General features: G+C 44.2%; 1 protein-coding gene across 4 annotated transcripts in view; it reads left to right on the forward strand.

Moving 5' to 3' along the window:
* UBE4B (ubiquitination factor E4B) overlaps positions 1–14111 on the forward strand; it is a 137310-nt gene that overhangs the window by 57934 nt on the left and 65265 nt on the right. For 2 of the 4 annotated variants that reach the window (XM_033921512.1, XM_033921510.1), the window contains 3 exons: positions 9986–10214; positions 10868–11254; positions 12422–12541. In XM_033921512.1, the coding sequence (XP_033777403.1) occupies positions 9986–10214; positions 10868–11254; positions 12422–12541 (736 nt within the window). The remainder of the gene's footprint in view (positions 1–9985; positions 10215–10867; positions 11255–12421; positions 12542–14111) is intronic. The other 2 variants (XM_033921511.1, XM_033921513.1) reach the window with 2 other exon arrangements.

Below are 14111 nucleotides of genomic sequence, written 5' to 3' on the forward strand. Positions count from 1 at the left end.
GAGAAGACTTTGTCTGCAGCTAGCAGGTGAGTCTTTTTTGGGACCTATGCAGCCAGCCTGATGAATATTTGAGGAGCTTGAGCTCAGGGTTCCAGGTCCTCAGCGTTTGCTCGCTTCTTTGACTTGGTCAGGAGCTTAAGCACAGGCTGTTAGGCACAGGGCTGTGGAGTTGATGTCGGAGACAATTTTAGGTACCTGGAGTTGGAGTCGTGGGTACAAGAAACACAGCCTTCCCACTATCGATTGGTGTACCTCAAGGCTCTGTCCTGGGACCATTCCTTTTCTCAATCTACACTTAACTCATCCTACTGATCCTACTACTTCCAGTATCACCTCTATGCTGATAACTTCCTCTACACCAAATATTTATACTGACACCCATCACCAGAGTCTCAGCCTGCCTGTCCGACATTGCCACCTGGATGTCTCACTGCCATCTAAAATTGAATATAGCTAAAACAGAGCTGCTCATCTTCCCACCTAAACCCACCTCTCCGCTTCCCTCATTCTTCATCTCTGTGGACAACACTCATCCTTCATGTTTTGTCTGCTCGTAACCTCAGGGTCATCTTTGACTCCTCTCTCTCCTTCCCCACCTAGATACAACATATCGCTAAAACCTGCCACTTCTTCCTGTATAATATTACCAAAATCTGAACTTTCTTCTCTGAGCACACTACCAAAACACTTATCCATGCCCTCATCACCACGCGTGTAGACTACTGCAACTTGCTACTCTCAGGCCTTCCGCTTAGCCATCTCACTCCTTGCCAATCCGTCCAGAATTCTGCTGCATGACTCGTATTCCGGGAGAGCTACTATACTCACGTTAACCCTCTCCTAAAATCACTTCATTGGCTTCAAGAAAGATTTGAGGGGAGATCGGGAAACTACAGACCAGTAAGTCTGACCTCGGTACCGGGAAAGATGGTAGAGGCACTGATAAAGGACCACATCATTGATCACCTTGATGGACGCAATCTGATGAGGACCAGCCAGCACGGCTTCAGCAAAGGAAGATCTTGCTTGACGAACTTGCTGCACTTCTTCGAGGGAGTAAACAGGCAGATAGACAAGGGTGACCGGTCAACATTATATATCTGGATTTTCAGAAGGTGTTCGACAAGGTTCCACATGAACGACTACTTTGAAAAATTGCGAGCCATGGAATCAAGGATGTACTCACTTGGATTAAAAACTGGCTGGCAGATAGGAAACAGAGAGTGGGGGTAAATGGACAATACTCGGATTGGAAAAGTGTCATGAGTGGAGTGCTGCAGGATTCAGTGCTTGGACCCAAGCTCTTCAACATATTTATAAACGACCTGGAAATTGGTATGACAAGTGAGGTAATTAAATTTGCAGACGATATGAAGATATTCAGAGTAGTGAAGACGCAGGAGGATTGCAAAGACCTGCAATGTGACATAAACACGCTCGAGAAATGGGCTGCAACATGTCAAATGAGGTTTAACGTGGATAAGTGTAAGGTGATGCATGTCGTTAACAAAAATATTATACACGAATACAGGATGTCTGGTGCAATACTTGGAGAGACCCCCCCCCCCCCCCAGGAAAGAGACTTGGAGTACTGGTCGACAAGTCAATGAAGCCATAGAAACATAGAAAAAAGCAGCAGAAAAGGGCTATAGCCCACCAAGTCTGCCCATTCCAAGTATCCCCTCTCCTGAATTTACTCCCGTAAAGATCCCACGTGAGTATCCCATTTTCTCTTAAAATCTGTCACGCTGCTGGCCTTTATCACCTGGAGTGGGAGTCTGTTCCAATGATCCATTACTCTTTCGGTGAAGAAGTACTTCCTGGAGTCGCCATGAAACTTCCCTCCCCTGATTTTCAGCGGACGCCCTCTGGTGGTCGAGGGTCCCATGAACCAGAAGATATCATCTTCTGACTCGATGCGTCCCGTAATGTACTTATATGTTTCAATCATATCTCCCCGTTCTCTTCTTTCCTCAAGTGAGTACAGCCGCAATTTTTAAAATCTTTCTTCATGCACAATGTGCATCGGTGGTGAAAAGGGCAAACAGAATGCTAGGAATGATTAAGAAGGGGATCATAAACAGATCGGAGAAGGTTATCATGCCGCTGTACCGGTCCATGGTATGCCCTCACCTGGAATACTGCATCCAGCACTAGTCGCTGTACATGAAGAAGGACACAGTACTACTCGAAAGGGTCCAGAGAAGAGCGACTAAAATGGTTAAGGGTCTGGAGGAGTTGCCGTACAGTGAGAGATTAGAGAAACTGGGCCTCTTCCCCCTTGAAAAGAGGAGATTGGGATGGGACATGATCGAAACATTCAAGATAATGAAGGAAATCGACTTAGTAGATAAAGACAGGTTGTTCACCCTCTCCAAGGTAGAGAGAACGAGAGGGCACTCTGTAAAGTTAAAGATAGATTCCGTAAAAACGTAAGGAAGTTCTTCTTCACCCAGAGAGTGGTAGAAAACTGGAACACTCTTCTGGAGACTGTTATAGGGGGAAACTCCCTCCAGGGATTCAAGACAAGTTCCTGCTGAACCAGAAAGTACGCAGGTAAGGCTAGTGTCAGTTAGGGCACTGGTCTTTGACCTAAGGGCTGCAGTGTGAGCGGACTGCTGGGCACGATGGACCACTGGTCTGACCCAGCAGTGGCAATTCTTAAGTTCTTATGTTCTTATCTGTTTCCAAATACAATTCAAATTCCTTTACTGATCTACAAATGCACTCTCTAAGCTGCCCCTCGCTATCTCTCTTCACTTATCTTCCTTTGTGTTCCCCCCCACACCCTGTGAGTTCCGTTCAGCTTGTAAGTCCCTCCTATCTGTGCCTTTTTCTTCATCTGCCAACTCCAGGTTCCATCCCTTCTACCTTGTTGCACTTTTTGCTTGGAACAAGCTGCCCAAATCCCTACAGTGGGCTTCATTTCTGGTAGTGTTCAAGGCCCAGTTAAAAAGCCCACCTCTTTGAGAGTGCTTTTAACTCCTCTCACCTTGGGTTCTGCATCCCCAACCCTATATGTCATATCTGTCTGTCCAAGTTAGATGTAAGCTCTTCTGAAAAATGTCTGAGTAATGTCATATACCTTTCAGTACTATATAAGTGATTAATAAGAACATAAGATTTGCTGCTGCTGGGTCAGACCACTGGTCCTTCGTGCCCAGCAGTCTGCTCACGCGGCGGCCCTTAGGTCAAAGACCAGTGCCCTATTTGAATCTAGCCTTACCTGCGTATGTTCTGGTCTAGTAGTGGGGGTTATTAAGCCTGTCATTCTATGCTAAGAATTCAGAGCCTGACAGACTCTGAGCCTCTGCCTTGTGCTGGCAGGAATAAACTTCCTAATGGAGGCACTCTATGATATTATCAGAGTCATGGGGAAAGTCTTGACCTTTTTGATTGCTGCCTGATGTATGCTTTGGATCAAGCAATGGATGGGTGATTCGACTTCTAAAGCAATGCTGAGCAGACTCACTTTCAGTGGACAGATGTTGTTTGGTAAGGACCTGGATGATCTTAAGGATGATTGTTAGGATCCTATGAAAGTTCCTTGAAGATCGATAATGTAGATTATACAGTGGATTCAGTTATTAGGATCTTTTGGGTGCATTTTGACATTAATTTATCATTCTCTCCACATGTCACTAAGTTAATAAAAAAAATCTTTTGGGTTATTTTGGAAATTGAGGAGAATTAGGAATTATTTTGATCATTATCAATTTCATTTATTAGTTCAATCTTTGTTTTTATCACTAATAGATTATTGCAATATAACTTTTTTGGATTGTCCTAAAATAATACTGTGCAAATTGCAAACATTGTAAAATACAGCTATTAGGCTGATATTTGGATTGAAAAAAGTGACACAATTGCACCATATGTTAAAGCTGCACTGGCTCTTTGTTGAAGCTAGGATTCAGTTCAAGTTTTTCTGTAAGGGGAGGTACCATCTTATATGCCCCCATTGTTGTGTTATTCAGATACTATATTATATGGTCTGAGACAATACTCACCCTTTCGATTTCTGGAGGTAAGAGGGTTAAAATATACCAAAATGTTCACTTCCGTTCTAGGCTATCAAGCTGCCAAACTCTGGAGAGCTTTGTCAGATCAGATTAGATCAGTGTTTTTCAACCGCTGTTCCGCGGCACACTAGTGTGCCGCGAGATGTTGCCTTGTGTGCCGCAGGGCCGCCATCAGGGCAGTACTACCAGTCCTGCATTCAGGGGCCCGGAGCTGACAGGGGGCCCGAGGCAGGGGCGCCAGTAGCTCGCCAAGGCAAAGTGAGTCGATCACCCAGGATTCACTTTGTCTTGGCGATCTAATCTATCGAGCCGATAAGTCTTCTTCTCCCCGACGTCAATTCTGCAGTCGGAGAGGAAGTTCGGGCCAGCCAATCGCTGCCTGGCTGGGCGGAACTTCCTCTCCGATTGCAGAATTGACGTCAGGGAGAGCATGCGTCGGCGTCGGCTTTGGGGCCTGTTATCCATTGGTGGGTCCTGTTCCCCGAAGGCAGCGGCAGTGGCAGTGGCTTGGGGAACGGCAGGGAGAAAGAAAGAAAGGGGGCAGGCAGGGAAACAGAAGGAAAGAAGAGAAACAGAAAAAAAGAAAGAAAGGTCAGGGAGAGAGGAAGAAAAAGTTGGGGGAGGGAATGAGGTGTGGAGGAGAGAAAGCATACAGGCTGATAGAAGGGAAGAAAGATTGGATGCACAGTCAGAAGAAGAAAGTGCAACCAGAAATCACCAGACAAGGTAGGAAAAATGATTTTATTTTAAATTTAGCAAAGTGGAGGCAGTATTACCACAGTTTTCAAAGGAATTTGCCCAAATAACTTAATAGTTAACTGGGTAAATTCCCAGAGATGAAAACTTCCTTTCACTTACTATGCACAGTTCTGAATTTATATCTGCTGTCTATATTTTACAATATGGTCACCTTTTACTAAACCGCAATAGTGGTTTTTAGCGCAGGGAGCCTATGAGCGTCAATAGCAGCGATGGGCATTCAGCGCAGCTCCCTGCGCTAAAAACTGCTATTGTGGTTTAATAAAAAGGATGGAGGGTATATTTGTCTATTTTTGTATGCTATAAAAACCAAATACAGAGAGAGACTGAGAGCTGTTGACGAAGAGCTACGTGTGTGTCTTTCTTCGATTCCAGCCAGAATATCAGCTTTGTGTTCAACCAAACAGGCCCAGGTTTCGCACTGAATAAAGTATTTTATAATTTTTCACTATTCTGTTTACTTAATATTTCATAATAAAGTAATTATAAAATACTTTCTTTGTGTTTATTTGATTCCTATTCAAGATAATTACTTTATATATAGTCAATATAGGCACAGAGTTAAATTTTTTAACATTTTCTAATGGTGGTGTGCCTTGTGATTTTTTTCATGAAACAAGTGTGCCTTTGCCCAAAAAAGGTTGAAAAACACTGGATTAGATCAATGAGTGATTATAAGAGCTTTAGAAAGGCCTTGAAAATTCATTTGTTTAAGGAATATGTTTTGAAAAAGTTGTAATTTTCTAAATGTTTTTTTTTGTATTGATTATTGTCTTGGTTAACTGCTTTGAATTGGTTAACTGCTTTGAATTGTCACCAGGATGGTTTCGGGACTCAAGGATCTCCCATATGAGGAAAAGCTGAGTAAACTGCAGCTATACTCACTCGAGGAACGTAGAGAGAGAGGAGACATGATAGAAACGTTTAAATATATCACGGGTCGTATTGAGGTGGAAGATGATATCTTCTTTCTTAAAGGATCCACGGCCACAAGAGGGTATCCGCTGAAAAATCAGGGGTGGAAAATTTCATGGTGACATCAGGAAGTATTTCTTCACCGAAAGGGTGGTTGATCATTGGAATGAACTTCCACTGCAGGTGATTGAGGCCAGCAGAGTGCCAGATTTTAAGAAAAAATGGGATAGGCATGTGGGATCTCTTGGGGGGTGAAGTTAGGGGGATGGGTCATTAGAGTGGGCAGACTTGATGGGCCGAGGCCCTTTTCTGCCGTCATTTTCTATGTTTCTATGTTACAAGTAAAAAATTGTATTGTATTGCTGGCCAAAATCTTTACCAGACAGCAGATCCCAAGCACATAGAGAATCCAGAGCTGGGGGTCCTTTCGTGACTCCCAGTGCTCTTGCCAGTATTCCACAGCAGCCTCTACCCAGGTTCCAGACAGAAATTTTCTGGGAACCGGAGGAACCAAGGTTCAGGTTCCCACTCTGCAGTCCCAGCCAAAAAGTCTCAATGATGCCAGAAAAAAGAAAGGGCAAGGAATAAGACCTTTTTCTTTAAGAAAGACAGTGTCTCTCCTTTGAAGACTAGAGGTCAGCTCTTGGATTATCTGGAGGCTTGGGAACAGATAACGTCCTACCGCTGGGTCTTGGACATTATCAGAGAGATATACAAGATAGTTTGCACACCCTCTCTCTGACTAGTTTGTGGATTCACCAGCAGGCTGGCCAGAGAAAGCAAAAAGGGTCCGAGCAATGCTACAGAGATTACTAGATATCCAAGTTATAGAACCAGTTCCTCCAGATGATTCGGGCTCCAGCAAATATTCTTTATACTTTGTTGTGCCAAAGAAAGGCTTAGAGGAGTGGAGGCCCATGCTGGATCTGAAATATGTCAACGTGGCCCTGAGAGTACCTCAATTTTGAATGGAGACTATTGGTCTGTCATTGCAGCGGTGGAGCCAGGAGTGTTTTAGGCCACCTTAGATTTGACAGAAGCTTACCCATCTTCCCAGAATCCAGGAAGTTCCTCAGATTCCATGTGTTGTAAAATCACTATCAGTTCTTGGCATTTCCCTTTGGGCTAGCAACAGCACCCCAAACTTTCAGCAAAGTTATGATGGTGATGGCCACTCATCTCCGTATTTGGACAATTGGCTCATCAGAGCGCTGTCTTGACTGGAAGGAGAAAAGGTGGTAGCATCATTTGTTAGGACACTACAGAGTCTGAGTTGGATTGTGAACTTTTGAAAGAACCACCTGGTTCCAACACAATATCTAGAATATCTGGGAATCTTATTCAACTTGGTGGAAGGCAGAGTCTTTCTTCCAGAAGCACGCAAACAGAAGCTTCATGATCAGATTACAGACCTGTTGACCAAGCCAGAGCCAATGGCATGGCATTACCTTCAAGTCCTAGGATCAATGGCGGCCATGTTAGAGGTGGTACCCTGGACTAAGCACATATGCGCCCCCTCCAGGGCACCTTTTGCTATCTTGCTGGTCGCCTCAGAGGGACTCCCTGCATGTTCCGCTCCCCTGGACAACATCAGCAAAGCGCAGCACGAGCTGGTGGCTTCGTCTACAGTCTTTGTCGAAGGGGATCCTGCTTTGGATCAATTCATGGATCACCTTGACAATGGATGGGGACTCATTGCAATGGTCACCCAGTACAAGATCAATTGACTCCTTCTTAATAGAAGTGGTTTGTCAACAGGCTGGAACTTTGAGTATTTCCATAGCACTGCTTCGACTGCAGTCTTTGATGGAGGACAAAGCAGTCAGAATTTTTGATGACAGTGCCATGGTAGTGGCGCATGTTAACAGGAAGGGAGGCACCAGGAGCACTCCGCTCTGACAGAAGGTGAAGGCATTGTTCTTTTGGGCAGAAATACACTTGCTGGTGATCTCTGTTGTACACATGGCCAGAGTGGACAGTGTTCAAGTGGATTATCTCAGCAGACAGATAGTAGACCCAGGAGAGTGGTATTTGTCTCTGAAAGTGTTCCAGACTATTGTGAGAAGATGGGGTCATCTGCCATTCAACCTCATGGCAACTGCAAAGAACAAGAAGATGGATTGGTTCTTCAGTTGCAGATATGAGCCTGGAAGTGCAGGGCTAGACACCCTGTTTCAATCATGGTCTGAGACGGACTCCTATACATGTTTTCCCCTTGGCCCTTGATAGGCTGGGTGGTCTGTCGGATAGCTCATCACACAGGAACAGTAGTTCTTGCAGCACCAGATTGGCCCAGGTGCCCATGGTATGTGGATCTTATGTGCCTACAAAAGGAGTGAAGACTTAGACTCCAAGTGCATCCAGACTTACTTTCGCAGGGGCCGTTTTCCCTAGAAGATCCAGGACAATTTGGTCTTAAGGCATGGCTCTTGAGTGCGCAGCACTAGTCCAAAAAGGATACTCAGAAGTGGTCATTGGTATTTTACTTATAGCTAAAAGCTGACGATGTTTCAGTGTATGCTAAGGCATGGGAGATGTTTCAGTGCTGGTGCAGCAAAGAAAAGTTAGAGCCAGGCAATGCCCTCATCTCATCCATACTAGCGTTCCTGCAAGGGAGGGCCTTGACAAGGGACTGGCAATGGCGTCCCTTATGAGTTCAAGTAGTAGGACTATCCTGTTTCTGGGGCCGAGAGAAGAGATTACTAGCGGCCCACCCAGACATAAGCTCCTGAAGAGTGCCCTGAGACTATGGTCTCGAATTCAAGAACCGTTTTCATCCATTTAGTCTTACAGGGACTCAGCAGATTCCCATTTGAACCTTTCCAGGAGATGTCGGTCATGGATCTGATGGTCAAAGCAATCTTCTTGGTGGCAATTACTTCTGCTAGGAGAGTCTCAGAATTGCAAGCCCCGCCAGTGCAGAGAACAGTTTCTCTGGATCACGGAAGCAGGAGTGACTTTGTGTACAGTTCCCTCCTTCCTGCTGTAGGTCGTTTTGGCATGTCATGCCAACCAAGAAGTTAGACTGCCAGCATTTCACCTCACAGAGTCCAAGAAAAATGACAAGGCCTTAAAGGTTTTGGATGTCAGAAGAGTACTATTGCGCTACCTGGAGGTAAGCAATGAGTTTTGTCTTTCAGATCATCTTTTTGTGTTAATCATTCAGGTGAGAAGAGGCAGACCAGCCTCCAAGGCTACCATCTCTAGATAGATTTGTAGAGCTGTATCCTCTGTAAATATCAGTTGTGGCAAACAGCAGACTATCTTGTTGAAGGCATATTTGACAAGAGGCGTGACCTCCTTTTGGGCAGAAGCAAGGGTAAATCCTCATGAGGAGATTTGTAGGTCGGCCACCTGGTCCTCCCTTCATACTTTTGCCAAATTCTACAGGATGGACATAGCAGCACAGGAGAATGCTGCTTTTGGATCCTAGATACTACGTGCAGACTCATTTCTCCTACTCTAAACTTTGGGGACTGCGTAGGTACGTCCCTACGGTTCAGCATACCATCTCTATTGCACTTGAAAAAGAGATTAGATTCTTACCTAGATATCTTATCCAGTAGATAGGGATGGTATGTTGAACACTCTGCCCAGAAATATCTGATTTGCTTTTTGACTCAAGTTTAATGGTCAGCTATGCAGCTAAAATTTTTCCTGTTAGTCAGACTATGGGATTATGAAATCTGTGTATATAATTACTAGGGAGGAATGGTTGAGCTTCATGAATGTTCAGGATGTTATGTTATTGTTTAACTTGTATTTTTTCTTGCATTCATTTTTCCTCTCAGAGGCTTGATAATGTTTTAACTACATTACTGTTCATTCAGTGATTGTTTCAAATTCATCTGAGCAGATCAGACACTTGGTTTCGGGGAGTTTCCCGTACCCCTCCTTCTCCTTTAGCAGGGGTAGGGAACTCCGGTCCTTGAGAGCCGTATTCCAGTCGGGTTTTCAGGATTTCCCTAATGAATATGCATTGAAAGCAGTGCATGCAAATAGATCTCATGCATATTCATTGGGGAATTCCTGAAAACCCAACTGGAATATGGCTCTCGAGGACCAGAGTTCCCTACCCCTGTCCTATAGGGTTGTTGCTGGCTTTGGTACGAACTGAAGGGGGCAGCAGAGACGCAGGAGGAGGATCTGAAATGCTGTGATTGACATTTTCTGCAGTATGCTCATGAGCATGCATGGACAACCCTATGGCTCTGCGTACCATCTCTATCTACTGGAAAAGACATTAATCAAGGAAAAAAACCTAATCTCTTTTTACTTTCTCTGTTCAGTCTTCTCTAGTTTTAAGGACCTGATCAGCCAGATTTTAATGGAGGTTTTGATGATGTCCACCCAGTCAAGAGATGAAAACCCCTTTTCCAGCCTGACTGCAACGTCTCAGCCAATTGCAGCAACTGTGCGGTCAGGTGACAGGACTCTGACACTGAACCCTGCTTCCAGCCTGGGCACAAGTCCCATGCTCTGTAATGTTGGTTCCTTTGGTGCCAGCTCTCTATCCAGGCAAGTCCTCTTTTGCCACTTTTGTGGTGTTTGGTATGTTGGGGGAAGATTGGGGAAACTGTGAATGCCCTCAACTAGCACACACTTGATGGTGAGCAGAGCCAAAGGACCCTCAAATATCATGAACATGTAAGGAAGTAAAAGAACAATTGCTCTTAACTGGTGGTCTATATAGCAGGGGGGATCTGACTTTGTATGGCATGGGTTGCGAGAAAAGGCATCCAGGAGTTTTAAGTTGTAGTGGACAGAGAACCAGAGAAGCCCAATTCAAACCTCACTGTAGCTCCTTGTGATTTTGGGCAAGTAGATTGTAAGCCTTATGGAGTCGGGAAAATACCTACTGTACCTGAATGTAACTCACTCTGAGCTGCAGCTGAAAAAGGCATGAGTTAAGTCCAAATCCCTTACTTTCTCTGTTCCATTATAGCAGGTGTTAATTACAAAAATTTACAAAAAGCAAATACACAAACCAATCTTTTGCAGTTTCCAGTCCAACATAAAAAAAGAAGTGAAACATACAAAATAAAATGTACTCCTGTACCTAAAGTTAATGATATCAGGAGATATGATAAAGATAATCTTCTGTAAAGTGAGAATTTGTGAATTTTATGTTTTGTTTTTCATTTTCTTTTTTTCTCTTTTAACTAATGTAGTCTGTATGGGATTAGTCCAGTTCCTGCTGTTGGTTTCTTGAGTGGTATGCCATCTTTATCCCCATCATCCAGTCCTGAGACCCCCACATCCCCTTCTCCTGCTCTTTCTATCAGTCCTCATGTCATTGCAGCCCAGCCCTCATCATCCAGATACCATCCATATACACTCACTCAACATGGGAGCTTTCCACCCACCCACAGCCCCAGGTCCACCAACACTTGCATGCCACCCAGTTCACCAGGTCCACAGTTACAGGCTATCAGCCCTCAAGAAATACCAACCAATTCTGCCAGCCAGAGACCCTCCAGCATTGGAGCTCCTTTGTTTTCTTCTTCACCTACTGCATTGAATGGGCGCCTCTCTTTGCTAAGCAGGATTCCCTCTAGGTATTTGTGAAGACGGGGGTGCATGTGTTTGGGGGAAGTGGACGACTCACCTTTTGACATAAGTTACTTACCATGTAGTGTTTTGGATTTGGTAACGTGCATGTATTTGCTTCAGATACTCTAAACCTGCCTCTAATATCACTGGCTTGAAGGAGTGGCCGGATGGATGGAGCAGTAGACAAACAACCAGAAAAACCAGGGTTTAAATTTCACTTTTCCATCCAATCTTTGGCAAGTTACTTCTTCTTCCAAACTTAGATGCACTGCTTTGGGGCAGGGGATTACTAATTTTACCTATATTGTAATTTGCTTTGAGCATAGGTTTGGAAGGGTAAGAATTAAATCCAAAAGCAACTTGTTTGTGTTATCAAGCTCTAAATTTTATGTGAGGAGTTATGTGTTTTTTGGACTATTGTTCTCACAGTTGCCAAGTATACCAGTGATTTGATTGTAGATTGAGAAAGACTGTCAAACTGAAAGTCTTACTTGCTCTTACTCAAACTGAGCTGCTCTTACTCCATCAGCTCCTGCTGCGGCTTGCTAACTACCAGTGCAGCTGGAACACAGACTGACAGAACTTTACCCAGTTTGGTAGTACTAAGCTTCCATGGTTCAACTTGATGGCTTGATCAGTTATAGACACATACTGTTTTGTGTGGTTCAGGTGCAGAAAATGCTGGTACACACTTTTAACATAAGCATTCTTTCATAACAAACTGATTTGGTCTAGACTAGTTTTCTGTGTATTAATTTTGCCAGATCAAGTGGCATCTGCCCCCAGGTTAACTTGGTACCCATCCTTCTCAATTCAGGCACTACTGTATCGGTCGCTAATCAAGACAGGAGCTTGGTGCATGTATGGGAGCCTGGATATGTTTCTCCGTCAGACTTTTGTTTACTGACAGAGCCTTAGAGAATTCAAGCCCTTGTTCTTGGGTGACATCTGGTGTGATTTTGCTGTGTGGATGCCATGCCTGTACATAAGTGGAATCACAGACATACCATGATTTTGTTAACACTGAAGATGGTGTGTTGGGTGCTGCTTTGACCTGGCATGTATTTGTTGGAATGAGAAATCTTTTGCAGTTGTGGAGTAGCATTTTGCTCCTCAGCTCTCGGTACTTCCTGTTTTTCTCTTTGCTTCTTGATGCCCTTTTACTTTTGTAGTGCTAGTGTGTCTGAGAATCCTTTCGCCCTCCTCTTCCTGCCCCTTTCTGATGTCTCTGGAGACAACAGTGGTGAGGAAGGCTCAGAAGAGGATTTTCCATGTGTGCAGTATGGGTGCAGGTACATGTGGCATGCCAGAGTAATTTTGGGTTCTTGGCTACTTAAGGCACTAACAATTCAGGGTTCTTAGGAGAAAGCTGGGAAAGAGGATCTAGTTAATTACTTTTCATTATTGTGGAACATACTAACCCAGTGTTCTGTGACACACTGTCTCAGTTCAGAAAGAATTTTTGAAGCCAACAATTTTGAAACGTAAAGAGTTGCTTTTTTGCCTTTACAATTTACTGTGTAGTAGCTCAGCAAGGAGAGTTGTGAAGCAGGGTGAAAGCTCACCCTGGGACTCAGTTTTGGAGGAGTAGCCTAATGGTTAGCCCAGTGGAGTGAGAACCAGGTTCATTTCCCACTGTGGCTCTATGTAACCATTGGCAAGTAATGCAACCCTCCATTGCTTCAGGTACAACACTTAGAATGTAAACCTATTAGGGAGAGAGAAAGTACCTAAATGTAATATGCAGATTGCTTTGGTTGTACCTTAGAGAGGTGGTGTATCAAATCTATGATGCTTGCTTACCCTTATGCTGAAGTTGTGAAATGGAGTTCCCTCTACCTTCTAAGTATACTCATGCAGGTACTAAATGCCCAGTGCTGTGAAATGGTTTGAAGGGATATAACGATGAACGCTGGACTCTAATTTTGAAGCAAAGATTGTTGTAGGCCAAATATTTACAAGCTTGTGATACAGTAGTAGCTTGCTGTCTACTGATGTTTTTCTAAACAACGTAGATGGCTTCTGTGTTACTGTCATTCACTGCTGATATATTAGGGAGAGGAGTGGCTAGGCACTGAAATGAAGATGCCATATTGTGGGACAGTAAATACCATTTCCAGGGTAATAGGTGAGACATTCTAGACAGTAGGGTTATTTTCCTTTAGCCACATACTGCAGAAGGATTTTTCACTCTGCCTCTGTTGTATTTCACTGGGCTCTCTAGCTCCGCCTTCAGTTATTTCCTTCTGCACGCATGACTTCAGATGTGTTCTGCGCTCCCCATTTTATTCTTTTTAATTTGATGTAATTTTGTTTCCTTTTTGGGTATTTTAGTGCTTGGAGTGATTTTGTAGCTCTGCCTGCTTGAAAATTTACAGACTTTGGTCTGTTGCTGTCAGTCTGATCCCACTGGGTACTTGTTAGACAGACTGCATAGTTTTCTCCGGAGATCAGGGCCGTCCCTGATGTGGTCTCACCTATTGTTAATCTGGGGTCGAGTGCAGGCTGTTAGGCACCCTTAGGAGGCTTGACGGTGTCTCGCAGGGTGCCGGCTGTATCATTGCGTCTCCGCCCATACCGGGCGCATCTGTTGGTCTGCAGGGTGGAGGTGTAGTCAGACATAGGAGTTTGACTGGCAGCTCGAAGATCACCTTTCCTGAGACGTTCCCAGCATTGTGGCAGTGAATTTTCTCATCCAGCTTCTGTGAGAGAGCTGAAAGCAGGTTGTAGCACTGATCCTGTGGCTTTAGGCTGACACTCTGTGAGATATTGGGGAAGTTTGGAAAAGTGGGGTTTTGAGTGTTTCTGAATGTTTCCTCTCCTGAAAAAAAAAATCCCATTTTAGAGTTTGAAAAGTGTGAA

The sequence above is a fragment of the Geotrypetes seraphini genome, chromosome 15 (genome assembly GCF_902459505.1).
Source record: "Geotrypetes seraphini chromosome 15, aGeoSer1.1, whole genome shotgun sequence".
NCBI classification, from domain to species: Eukaryota; Metazoa; Chordata; class Amphibia; order Gymnophiona; family Dermophiidae; genus Geotrypetes; species Geotrypetes seraphini.